Source organism: Lytechinus variegatus, chromosome 11 (assembly GCF_018143015.1).
Source record: "Lytechinus variegatus isolate NC3 chromosome 11, Lvar_3.0, whole genome shotgun sequence".
Lineage (NCBI taxonomy): Eukaryota > Metazoa > Echinodermata > Echinoidea > Temnopleuroida > Toxopneustidae > Lytechinus > Lytechinus variegatus.
In genome coordinates this window covers 34,482,864-34,496,144 of record NC_054750.1, presented here as the reverse complement: position 1 = coordinate 34,496,144, position 13,281 = coordinate 34,482,864, and the positions used below count along the sequence as shown (strand labels likewise).

Below are 13,281 nucleotides of genomic sequence, written 5' to 3'. Positions count from 1 at the left end.
AAGGTCCTCATTTGTGTATGAACGACATGTTCTCATTAAAATACATGTTGTGAGTTTCAAATAAAGGGGACACACTTGTGTAAAAATGGCATATTTACATTAACAAATTTGATAAAGGCTCTCAAGGGGGGGGGGCACACGGACCGGATGATCCCCCCCCCCCCGGGATTCACTACATAACTGTACCCTCTGATGTGCAGAATATAGACCCCCGTATAGACCCACTGACTTCTTTTAGTAGAGGTCACAAAATAGACCACAATACTTTTGAGAGCCCAACTATTGTTCAAAATAAATACGACGCTGATTGGATTGTATTGTGTTACTCCGGCAGGATCCGCACCAGCATGCACTCCATTCTTGTTGATCTAGTATGCTAAATACCTCGGTCACATTTGTTCTAAGGCGAGTCGAAAACAGTCATTTTAACAGTTTTTGGACCTGCTAAATATAGGTTTTAATAAAATGAATAAAACGGCTGTTTTCGACTCGCTGTATGGCCGCCGTAGAGCAAATGTGACCGAGGTATTACCATTTTCTGTATGTTAATTTATTTTTTGGTGCATATTTAAATATGCAAGCTATACAGAATGCAGCTATACGATTAACAGGTGAAGTACAAAGTTGGAAGGGAAACTAGGCCAAAGAGGCTTTCGTATTACTAACTTTACGTCGGTAAATTATGTTTACCTTAGACACTGGGAATCTAATTTGCAATAATTTGACATACACACATTGCAGATTAATTTAAATATTTGATAGGAAGAAGAAATCAACGGCAATATACACGTATTGTTCAAGTCAAACATGAAGGTTAAAAAAGAACAGGTATAGAAAAGTTTTAGAAAAAATCAAAGGAAGAAATAAAGTTGGATGAAAAAAGGAATCATCAGAATTAAGTTGACAAAATTGAATATTATAAGTAGAACAGGAAAATTGAAAGAAATTTGAAAATCCCCTCCCCCCAGCGGACTGGTTTGAAGGGGTGGGGTCACCATGCATAAAATCATGGTACTTGTTGAGGCCTCAGCCCCAGACCCCCCTTCGGTTATGTGGCTCCAGGATGGTAATCAAGAACACTAGGTCACAGAGCACTCTAGATCACAGGGGAAATTTATATAAGAGAATAAAGACGGATCCCAGGTAAAAAGATTTTATAGATTTTCCTGTCCAATATCATGTCGGAGTCACTTAAATGTGTTAACTTGCATTTTCATTCACGCGATATTTTTCATCGGTCATTAAAGTGAAGAATGTGATTAATAGAAGACGCTATAATTCCTTTATAAACACTCAACTATTCATGGTCAAGACTACCTCAACTTTGATAACTTCAATATTCATTTTTAAGTGTTTTTGATTTCGTTCGAAGGTAAAGATGTTTGTAATGGTCTTAAAAAGTAACGAAAGTACTTCTTGTTCTGAATTTCGGGCAATGAAATTCAAGAATTGTGCATTTAAGCTACAATGACCGATATGACAGCTTGAGCATCCAATTTATTTTTTAAAGTTCAAATAAATTATATTTTATTCGTTTGTTTTGCACGGCATCTGTATTATGTGTGAATATATAAGTTTCTAGAATTCAAATGTTTAAACAAATGCAGTGGCGTACCTAGGATTTTCCACAAGGGGGGGGGGGGCAAAATCGCCCCAAAAGAGTCCTCAAAAAATGACATTTCACAGCAAAAACAAATTGACAAGAGGGCTAAATTAAACATAGACCTATGTTAAGCTCAAATTTGAATTTCAACGCTGCCCTTAGTTTTCAGCCTTTTTTCCACAAAAAAAAAACGTTTGCATTTTATGTTTTTAGTGTTTTTTTTTCACAGTAGCGTTTCAGTGTATTGCTTTAAACGCCATCATTTTTGGACCCAGGTATGATTTATATTGCATCTTTTGCGTGGGGTTTTGCATTTTGTTTACAAAGATGTTAAGGTCAATTCCATATCTTTCCTTTTCACCCGACAATGCTGACTGTGCGGGCTCAGTGTGATGAAAAAAAAATCTTACCCTCGCCTGAACACTTACTTTCAGAAATTCAATTTCTTAACGGTATGTTCTTCAAAATAAAACAACACGCTCGTGCTAAAGGGCTAAAGCTTAATTGTTCTATTAAAGAAATGAAATCTAAATCTTATTGAATTTTGTCATATACTGAAACCCGAAAACGAAAAATTATCAAAAAAATGTGAAAGCGTAACTTTTGAAGATATATACCCCACTGAACTATGCACACCGATACAAGGACACAACGATATCCAGATCAGTGACTAGAGATCGCTCGTTTAATAGTTTGCCTAAGACGTCGATATCGTGGACATAGAGGGCGCTCATGCAGAAACATCTTATCGAAGAGCCAACCGGGGGTGTCAAAAGAAAAGATAAAAGCGCACGCTTCCGTTTTCGCTGCAAAAGGGAACGCTGTCGTCTTAAATGGCAAGAGCACTGACCCGTAGGAAAGAAAAATGGACAATGGCACGCTGAGCGGGTTCGCCGCAGAATATAAAGGTAAAAACGCACGCACACCTTTGACAAGCCGCCTAAAATGACCAAACAAGAATTTGAATGTTTAAATGTCAAAAATATATGATATACACTTTATGTGCCAATTGATTCTGGAAAAAAATTGTGTAATTGCTGAGAAACAACTAAAAAGCATGACATTCTTGCCAAATGTTGGTTCTTTTTTTTCTAGCAATGAATAGTAATACACTGTTCCATATCTCCGATCTTCAGTTGGATGACTGTTCAGTCAAATGTATGAAATCTAGATCTGCGATAATATGGCGACAATTAAGCTTGATTTCAAAGACTTTTTCAAATGTTTCCTGCAACTGCATACTGTATTATGACATTAAAAAAACATAAATCCGCCTTGAAAAACCATACAGAATGAAATGTACAAATTATGTGTAGATGAATTACCATACTGAAGGGATAAATACTGTTTTTTTGCACAAAAGTCATTCTTGGGTACAATACCATGTAAAAGTCACAATGATTCTATATATTTTACAATGTTTAGCCATAACTGAATATTCAAACTATCCTAGATCATACATCAATATGTACATGTAGTCATTTCTTTCTAGAGCTCTGACAAAACAGTTACAAATTGTCACAGAGCCAATATTCCCACAACTGTACAATAGCTTTGATCTAGATTTAATCCATTCATTCGCAATCACTTGAAAACTGTCATGTATAAAATACTTTTGCAGATGTAAATTGAATAACCGAAAACTGCGAAAAGCTAGACTACGATGAATAATGTATGTATTAATGTGAAAATTATCAATTTTGCATTTGAGTAAAGAACATGAATTTCAACTGTGCAAACTTGCATTATGGATTGAAAAAAAATCTGAAGCTGAGAAGGAATCTGAATTTCATATTTAAAGTGGAACAGAGGAAGAATGGGAACAAGTTATCTTTTGTTTCATTAGGCTGAATTTGATATAATTGGCTCTTATCTCCTTTTCCTCATAATATCTCAAGCCCCTCATTGTTTATATAACATTCATACACCTTCAATTCTACAGAATAATCTTTGGAATTAAAATTGCACACTGTTATCTTTTGTATCATACATTAATCAAATGGTCCATTACATATCTTGAGTACAATCCATGCATAGTCAGTTAAATGCATTGTTCTTATAAATATAGCAAATACAACACTTCAAAACTCTGTCATCACAAACTCTTCTCATCACAGTTGAATGATCTTCATACAATGGGGTAAATGTAAGATGGATATCATATGTCACTGTGTTTGATTTGATTAATTGAAGTTTTTGAAAAGATAAGGCATATCAATCACTGTCAAAATAGCACACTACATAAATGGGAAGTTGTCCAAAAGCATGATGCATGATGACCTTCATAATAATTGTTGTTATTGAATTACTAATCATTCCCAGTTTTTGGTAGCTTTTTGATCTGGTCATTTCAGACATAGTTCTGCAAAACTGCAATTCGTCATTTTAACTTTAAAGGAAAAACTACGAAAAGGTTAGTGAACACCCCAGAAAATGAACATATTTCAAGTGTTCAAGTTCTGCCATGTTATAGATATACATGTATAATGGTGAAGTCAGGTAATGAAATATTACATTCAATAAAGTACTATGTTTCTCTGGGCTCGCCGAACATTGTATTGTGGTGTCCAATCAACACTCAGCATGAAGGAGTGCATTTTCTGGTGGGGTTCACAAACTTTTATCGCCACTGTATTATAATGATTGTTTACAAAATAATTTCTGCATCGAATCAAACTATTGTGGTTTCTCTAGTATACTGAGATTTCTGCACCATCAAGACTTTACATTGTACAAGTCACAAGGATCAGAGTACTATGAACTGATAACAAGACAAACAAAGGTCAAAACCCTACATTGTTCTGAAAACGACTTGTATTTACATTTCTTTGGCAACCCTCCACCATCTTGAAATAGCACAATGCCATGCACTTTAGATATCATCTGAAATCATTCTTTAGATATGATTCATTTGGGTGATAACATGAAACTATAATATCTAAAAAATATAATAATCAAAATGCTTTGAGGGCATTAAAGTGCACTAATTCAAGCTGTAATATTCATATTATTATTATTAATTATTGACTTTCTATCCACCTTCTATTAATCGTTTTCTTCATCCTGTAAGTTCCCCACTTCATATCTTTCTCTCTTTTCTTTTTTTAATCTCCCGCTCTCTTTTCTTGGGGGAGTCGCTATTTTTTAAAGTAAGCTGAGGGTGATTTTTTTCCACTCTTCTATTACTTTCAGCCTACAAAAATAATTTACAGGTAAACACAATTGAACACCCCCCCCCCATAGACTGACAACAAAATATACTGACAAAATAAAACATACATAATATATAGAACTAAATAATACAAAATAAATCAATTATCAATGAATGAAAAAGAAATAATGGAACTAGATGGAGTCTCAACTGTATGCAGTCAAGAATGATGCTTGTAATATTGCCAGATTGCTGTCATTGTGAGACACTTTGTAACCACAAAAAAGGCACTATACCGAATACTCAATGGATGGATGAATTACTTGATAAACATGATATAAAATACCAGTATATCAAATACCAACAAACAATACTAAAGCTTACCATAAACATCTGATATAGTGTGTCCCCCATTGCTTCTCTGCAGTTTTCATCTACAATAGGAAATGTACTGACAAGGTACTGAAAGATGGGAAAACATACAAATAGCCAAAATTGAGTTTTAAATAACACTGATAACAAAAACAAAAGTAAGACTATAACTACTACTACAAATAAAGGTTTGACTTTCTGCTAGCATTTAGTGCAAATAAATGAACAAATATGCTTTTGAAAAGGATTCTTTTATGAACTATTTATTCACCAATAGAACTCTTTAAAATGAGTAGTTATTTTAGTACAAAAATCATCTATTGTGACATTTTAAAGTTTTGATTAATTTCACAAAACAGTTTGTATTTTATAATATTAAATATAAAATATTCTAATTTTCTCCTCAATGTCAAGGTAACGATTAATTCCTCCCTGACCATGTGGAATTAGCATTGTTTAATACTATGTGGTTTAATCAAGTTGGTCCTTATTGTCAAATCTGTATAAAAAACAAAAGAAATAGTGAGTGAGGAAAGTCACTGAGTTGTGCATATCACTGTTTTGTGAAAATAAGTGAAAATTTAAAATGTCACAACTTTCTTATTTTACATCCAATTTTGATGAAATTTTCAGGTGAGTGTTATTCTTGTTGGATTTTTCTCTTTTTATTCATATCAACTTTTTGTAGGGGTGGACTTGTTCTTTAAGGGGGGTATCAGTTTATATCAAGAATGAATTCCTTTTACCTTTTATTTTTAACATATAAGTGGGACTAACCTCTAATGTGATACTAGCTTGTCTCTGGCTATCTGCATGATCCTCATTACCCATTGCTATAAGGAGATTGTGTACTACTCTGAGTTGAATCAGTTTCTCACAATTCTGGTGGGATTCCTTCGCTAAAATGCTACAAGATATAGAGAATACTGGTTTAAATGACTGGCCTGATGTGACAGTAGATGAAGAGGAGAAACAAATTTACAATCAGGTGTTATATTTACTATTTAAGACCTCGTTCCAAGTAACATAGACCATAGCAATTTATTGTGGGACTGATTGGTCCTACACAATAATCTATGCAATCAATAGCAGAAACCGAGCCCTAGATCACTATGCTTTATGGTACAGGTCAACGGGCCCATAACAACAAGCTAAGAAATGATCGTAGAACATTTTTCTACCATCGATTACATTGACAATGTACAATCAATCATGAAAATCAAGCGTACGATTCATTGCTAACCTTTGTGTTACAGGCCCCAGATGACCTTATGAAGGACTGTTGCAGGATGTCCGAAGAGAATTCATAATCTTGTTCATAAATACATGTAGAGTACAGACATCAAGAATACAAGTTTGTAGTTTATAAAATGTTTAAAAATGTACAATTTACAAGTAAACTTTACCCATCTTTCTGGTCAGGTTATCTATATGTTGAGTGGTAAATTTTTTTCAAGTGCTTCTGATTTATTATCAATCTTCAGCCGACCTACACCTAGCTGCAAGCTCGGCAACAAGTACTTTCACATTATGCAGGGATGCCACTTGGAATTGATTTTTTATATATAAAATGGTTGTTTTCTATGGCAGAAAATATATTGAATAGGTCTGAATTCAGACTTTTCCGAAAAATGACATCCCCTGTGATGGGTTATTTCTAGTAATTAGGGAGCTTTATATTTCCCAACATAGTCTGTCTATTTTCGATTTTTGGGGCAAATCAAAATTCCCTGACTTTACCCTGACAGGACTAATAAAATAAAAGTATAAAAAATATCCCTGATTTCTTTGGTTTTGTCTGATGAACTAAAATTTCAAATGATTGAAAGGAATTTTTATCATTAGATCATCTGTACTTATCTACTCACCCTATAACTTTGGATGCTGATGCCTGTTGTACAAATACAGCTAGAGGGCGCTTTAGGTCTGGAGCACTTGGATCTTATAAATTAAATCAAAGTGAATCAATAAAAATTTTCATTATCATGCATATTGAATGCATGCACTTTAATACTTTGATGGTCAAACTTCTCTAATCAGCAGGAATACATAATGCAAACAGATACAGTCAAATAATTGTGTTAAGAATACAAAGCATCACGATAGTGAATTAATACTAATCATAATAGCTGGATTTATAAAGAGCTCAGTGCATGCAAGGAAAACATGCCATGGCTAGGATTTGAACCCACAACCCTCTGTCTGTTTGAAAGACGAGAGTCAGAACCACTTGACCATGACATGCCCATAAGCTGTTGCATTATATCAATGCTTGTTGGTGCAACAGCATTCTAAATCAGTCCTCTGTGCAGAAAATAGTATGTCCCATATTGTCGAGAGCTTTCTATTATACAATGGTACAAAACATTAGACAATGCAGGTTTTATGAGTGCAACAATGATTTTTCATTGAGTACACTAAAAAAAGTCCAGCTAGAGATGCTCGGTGGGTCGCGCAGCCGAGCACATGTATCCCCCGACCCACCGCGTCATATGTCATTGCGATATATAGAGCTCACACAGAAATTTGACAAAAAAATACAATTATCATGGCGACAATGACCCTAGCATGCAGGTCCCCCAAGTCCATCTACCATCCAAGTGTGGTTGAAAAGTGACTTATGGATGCGGAGAAATAGAGTCTTGCATGTTAACTTCAAGATTGACCTGAAAATGATCTTTGCCCTTACCATATGACCTCCGACTGCAGCGTAACATGCAGGTACCCCAAATCTATCTACCATCCAAGTTTGGTTGAAAAGTGACTTACGGTTGCAGAGTTAGGTGTAATAAGAGTCTTGCATGTAAACTTTAACGTTGACCTGAAAATGACCTTTGACCTTACCATGTGACCTCTGACTGCAGGATAACATGCAGGTTCCCCAAGTCCATCTATCATCCAAGTTTGGTTGAAAAGTGACTTACGGTTGCAGAGTTAGGTGTCATAAGAGAGTCTTGCATGTAAACTTTGTCGACCTGAAAATGACCTTTGACCTTACCACGTGACCTCCGCCTACACCGAAATCGATGTGCTTCTTCGCTATACCATACTCAACCTTCAGGTCAAATTTGAAGACGATTGGAGAAGAAATGCAGCTGATAGAGCGCTCACAAGGAAATCTCTGCGGCGGACGCGGCGGCGCGACGAGGCCAAATTTCCTCCGATCTCTGTTCCGGGGATACAACAAATGCATGCTTTTGGCAAGGGGCACTAAATTCATGCTTAAATAAAGTTCAATAATGCAAGAAATATGCATAATCCATGGTTTTGTACCAGTATTCTCAAAAGAATAGAAGCTGATAAATGGAATATTGACTCTTACCATCGAGAATTTCTGGTCTTTGGAGGATCTCTTCTCTGGATGGGACGAGCGCTGATACAAGGTTGGTTAATAGCTGGTCCTGGATCTCATAATTCATCAAGTCTTTGATCAACTCAGTACCTGTGTGGGTGGGTGGGTGTGTGTGTTGTGAGGCAGATAAGGAGGGGGAGGGGTGGGTTAGATATCAAAATGATAAAACAGGCATTTGACCTAGACAGGGATGGAGTTTCAAGATTTTATAGTCTTAAGGCCATTACATTGAATTTCTCTTGTATTACAAAAGACTAGTAATGAAGTTCATCATGGCATTGGGTCAGATGCATAGTAAGTAGCAATTGCTGGATGCTTCTATCACAAGCAATAGCCAGCCAAGCAAAATATCCTGATTCTGCAATTGCTTTATTCTACATGCATAACACTTTGCTAGTCCTAGAACCCTTTCCTTGCCTTCAGAAAGCAATTGCTAGTGGTTTCAACAATAGTGACATCACGTTGGTGCGAACACAACTCACAGAAAAGGCAGGACTCAAACGCAAAGGTGTGGCAGTGCAAATTATCGCTTCTTTCCTATAACATCTTTTCCTCAGACATGGTGTCAAACTAAAATGTTTCTTTTTGATAAATTTATATATTTGGCATTTGTTTGCACTTATCAAAAATAAAACATGTACATGTAGGCTACGGTACACCTTGGGATTTTCTCTCTGGTGCAAAAACATGACTAAAACACAAACGCCTTGGATCAAGTAAACGCTCAAGATGCTCTGACAGAGCTTGAAAAAACCTATCCAAGTGCTTAGACGCACAAGCTAAATGTTCGCTTTATGCATACACTTTATAGCAATAGCTTAATCATCAAGGAAATACTAGCAGTCAGTTAGCAATTGCTTAAACTTACTAGAAAAAGCATTTGCTCGCTATTTTTATGCATACGCAGACCTGCCAACCTCTGGGAATGAAAAAACTATTTTTCCCAAAAAAATATAATGCTTGACGCACTCGCTCATCGCGGCACTCAAGCTGCATGCAAGCTGAAATGCACACTGCTCTTGCAGATGAAAAAAAACACATTGAAACATGTGTATATCTCACCTGGTTTTAACAAAATGATTGAAAAAAAAACAAATTACCTGAAATTACATTGATCTAATAACCATATTTGTGTAGGTTGTATGAAATACAGACATATAGAAATGATTTTTCTTAATAAATTACAATTTTGTAAAAAAAATATTTTTTTTTTTTACAAAAAAAATTTTTTAAAGAAAAAACGTACTGCCGTTTTTGGTTGCAAAAACGTACTTAATACGCCTAAAACGCAATGGTTGGCAGGACTGCATACGGAATCAAGCATTAGCCAAACAAAAGCCTAGCATAAGCAATTGCTACTTTTTATGCATCTGGGCCATGATCTTTACTTCGTTCCTGGATCTAGTGAGCACTACACCCACTTTGTCTGATTTTTGCCTGGTCTTATCCCATATGGTCTAATCCTAGATTGTCTACTAACCATTTGGTCTAATTTTTATTAAGGCAATTGGCTACTTTGTCTATCTTCCAATTAGGCTCTGTTTTTTTCATCTAATATCCGCTTGATCTAACACCACTAAATCTATCTTATTAGATGATCTGTTTTATGAACCAAATTCAAATTTTTTATGACTAAGTGCAAAAAATATAAATAGTAGATGAAGAGGAAATTAGATTATCTGAGCATTGGACTAAATGAGACTTAGACCAAGAGTGTTAGACCAATTGAGTGTTAGACCAACTAATGGTTGGTCCAAACGGAAATTAGACCAAACTGAGAGTCCAAGTGGGCTCAAACTGGTTCTGAGGTAAGAGATAATTGTCTCTTCACTTCATCATTACACCAGGTGAAAGTCCAAATATGAAATAATGTTTGATAGTACAAAAATGAGTAATGGACTACAGACCCAACTTTATTTTCAGTCTATTCAAAATAACAGACCTTGTTTTATTTTGGATTTAGTGACCTTTCAAATATCAAACTTTATTTCATGTTCGGGATTATAACAAACCTTCGGACTGAGGAACATATTGACCTTCAGAATATAGAACATTAAGATTTTTTCGTGCAAAAACATAGCCACCCTATTAAGGGTGCTCAAGGCGCTTACAATTATATTAGTATTACATACACTTGACAACTACAATACAATACAGGTCTTGAAATGTTCTACTGATCTACAGCCTTTTATGAAGCCTTTAAATATTCGTCATTAGCCTTAATTTTCACTAGAATCATCACTCTAATTTCAATTTTTAACTGTGTGAAAGGGCAGTTAGTTTAGTTGGAAGATTGTTCAATAGATGGGGAGCAGTTGATGCAACTGCGCGATCTCCCCATGACCGTCTAGTTTGTAGAACAGAAATATCAAGAGTAGAAGTCCTGGAACCTACAGAATAATGAGATGAAATAAAGTCAATCACTTACCTTCAAATTGTACTTCTAGATGATAGGACCTCAAAAGTGCTACAGTGGGTTCCACAATATTAGGATTGGCATGACCAACGATTTTCTGGAAAATCAATTCAAATTTCATTTCCAACCACAATCGTTAGAATGTCATTTTTTATATAAAAACTAAGAACTGGCAGGTGTCTCATTGAAGATGTTACTTACAGATGACCTTTTTACGCATGACTGGTGACCCTTTCTTGTGCTAAATGATATATCACAAGGCAGCTGACTTCCCACCTAAGAACATGTACCAGTTGTGCATAAAACCAAGCATAAAGTCATGTGTACTTTTAAACAGCTTTATGAAACACCCACCAGGAATGTTTTTTTTTATATTCAAATCTACAAGATGGCAACACATTTTCACTTCATTTTATACTCCAATCTAAAATAATGACTTCAGGGCCCTGCCTTTCAAAGAGTTACAATCGTAACTCTATGGAAATCCATCAGTGTCATACTTTTTCTTTAGGAAATATGCACAATGTCCTTTGTAACAAAGAGGGGCACAGGGATTTTTCAAGAAAACGATGAATGCAGGAATATACATCATAGCTAGAATGTACTTTGAACAAACATGCATAATAGATGTTGACCTTGCTGGTCGTCCTTAGTTGCGATAGATCGGATCAATCGCAACTCCTTGTAAGACGGGCCCCAGATCAACCAATAAAGGCATTGTACATTGACTAGCAAAAGCTTCGCAGCAACCCTTCTGAACATGATCTGGATGCTGTAGTGTGAGGGTAATAAGAAAATAAACATAGATTGCTTTAATATGACCTAGTGTAGCACACAAACTTTGCTAATCTTTTGGTCTCAGGGGGCCGTCTCATGAAGTAAGTGTAAGTTAGGAGCAACTTTAAGAAGGACTGGTGAATCTTTCTCACGCGCATAACCATTGCCAGTGAATAAACCAATTACCATAAGAAAGGATCACATTCTTAAAGGAAACCAAAACCCACAAAGAGAAGCAACCCTCCATTTGTTTTGTACACAAATTTTCAGATTTCCCCCTTATTTTACATATTTCACATCATTTCCTCCTGACCTTAACAAATGTGGTGTGAAGTATATTTTCCCATGACATATGTTATGCTCAGAATGTGGCAATATGCAATTTTAAAGATAATAGGGAAAAAACCTGAAAAATTATTTTACAAAACCGATGGAGAGTTGTCCACAAAATCAGCCATTTTGAAGTGCTCATGTCTGCCAATTTGAGGATACCCATAGAAAGTATGACAAGACTTTTTAAACATCCATAACTTGCATATTTCACAACCAATTTTAATGAAACTTGTTTTAAGTTGTTTCTCTCATTTTACTCTGTCCAATAAGATTGCTTCTCATCTTAAATTTTGGTTTTCTTTCAAGTCGCTCTTAACTTACAAACAGCATCATGAAACATCCATAGGGTAATTTTCATACTTCATATACATGAAGTTCTTGAATAAATTATGTTCTATACCTGTACTATCCTAAGAGTCTGTGCAGCCATCTGCTGAGCCTTAGGTGAGCTGCACGGCAAGAGGGCTATCAGGCCTTTATAGACCTGGGACTGGAACTTAGGATTCCCTTGGGCCAGGTTCTGCAGAAGACTACGAGCGCATTCTTGGGTCTCTTCTGACTTGGACCTAGCCAGGCATTCAGCAACAGCTCGAATACCTGGAGAAAATGAAATGAGGATGAAATATCATGTAGTGATGTGAATACAGGTGCAAGCATTTTCTTTCTTTTATCCTCTTAATCGAGGTATTTATTCACAATAACATGGACATATATATTCAACAATTAAAAACAAAAAAAATCAATTCAATAATGCAATAATTTTTTGAATATCACATTCTTTCAGAATTTCAAACTTGCTTTTTTGTTTACATAAAATTTCTAAATATATATTCATAGCAATTCATAAAGAATTCCCTTTTTTTTTTAATATGCTTTTTATGTAATTTCGATAAATAAAAAATTGAGCAATAACACAAAATAGATTACACATAACATTGCTTGAATTTTGTAGATCATAGCCTATAATTGTTTTTTCATCTATAGAAATAGTAATCTTGAAAGTATAAAATACCAACCTTTCTATAATTCTAAATAAAAAAAAAACATATTTTAATACCATACAGTATAAAATGGAAAGTGGTATCAACTTCTCCACGTGTTATATTCTACTACATGCCACTTAAAGGATACACACGAAGAAAATTCACGAAAGTGATGATTATAGACAAATTATATATGGATGGAAAGGTATTGTCTTTTTATACACAAATATATCACTAAAAAGTCTTATAGATGTCGTGGAAATGCAAGAAATTAAATTATTAGACACCCTTCTC

The 13,281-nt window shown here is 35.2% G+C and overlaps 1 protein-coding gene across 1 annotated transcript in view; it reads right to left on the bottom strand.

The window, feature by feature from the left end:
- The window catches only part of LOC121423485 (armadillo-like helical domain containing protein 1), a 41,023-nt gene that overhangs the window by 7,865 nt on the left and 19,877 nt on the right, over positions 1 to 13,281 (bottom strand). The window contains exons 5-10 of the mRNA XM_041618833.1: positions 12,405 to 12,601; positions 10,907 to 10,991; positions 8,449 to 8,568; positions 6,995 to 7,067; positions 5,904 to 6,033; positions 5,139 to 5,216 (exon numbers count right to left, since the gene is read on the bottom strand). Coding sequence (XP_041474767.1) covers positions 5,139 to 5,216; positions 5,904 to 6,033; positions 6,995 to 7,067; positions 8,449 to 8,568; positions 10,907 to 10,991; positions 12,405 to 12,601 — 683 coding nt within the window. The remainder of the gene's footprint in view (positions 1 to 5,138; positions 5,217 to 5,903; positions 6,034 to 6,994; positions 7,068 to 8,448; positions 8,569 to 10,906; positions 10,992 to 12,404; positions 12,602 to 13,281) is intronic.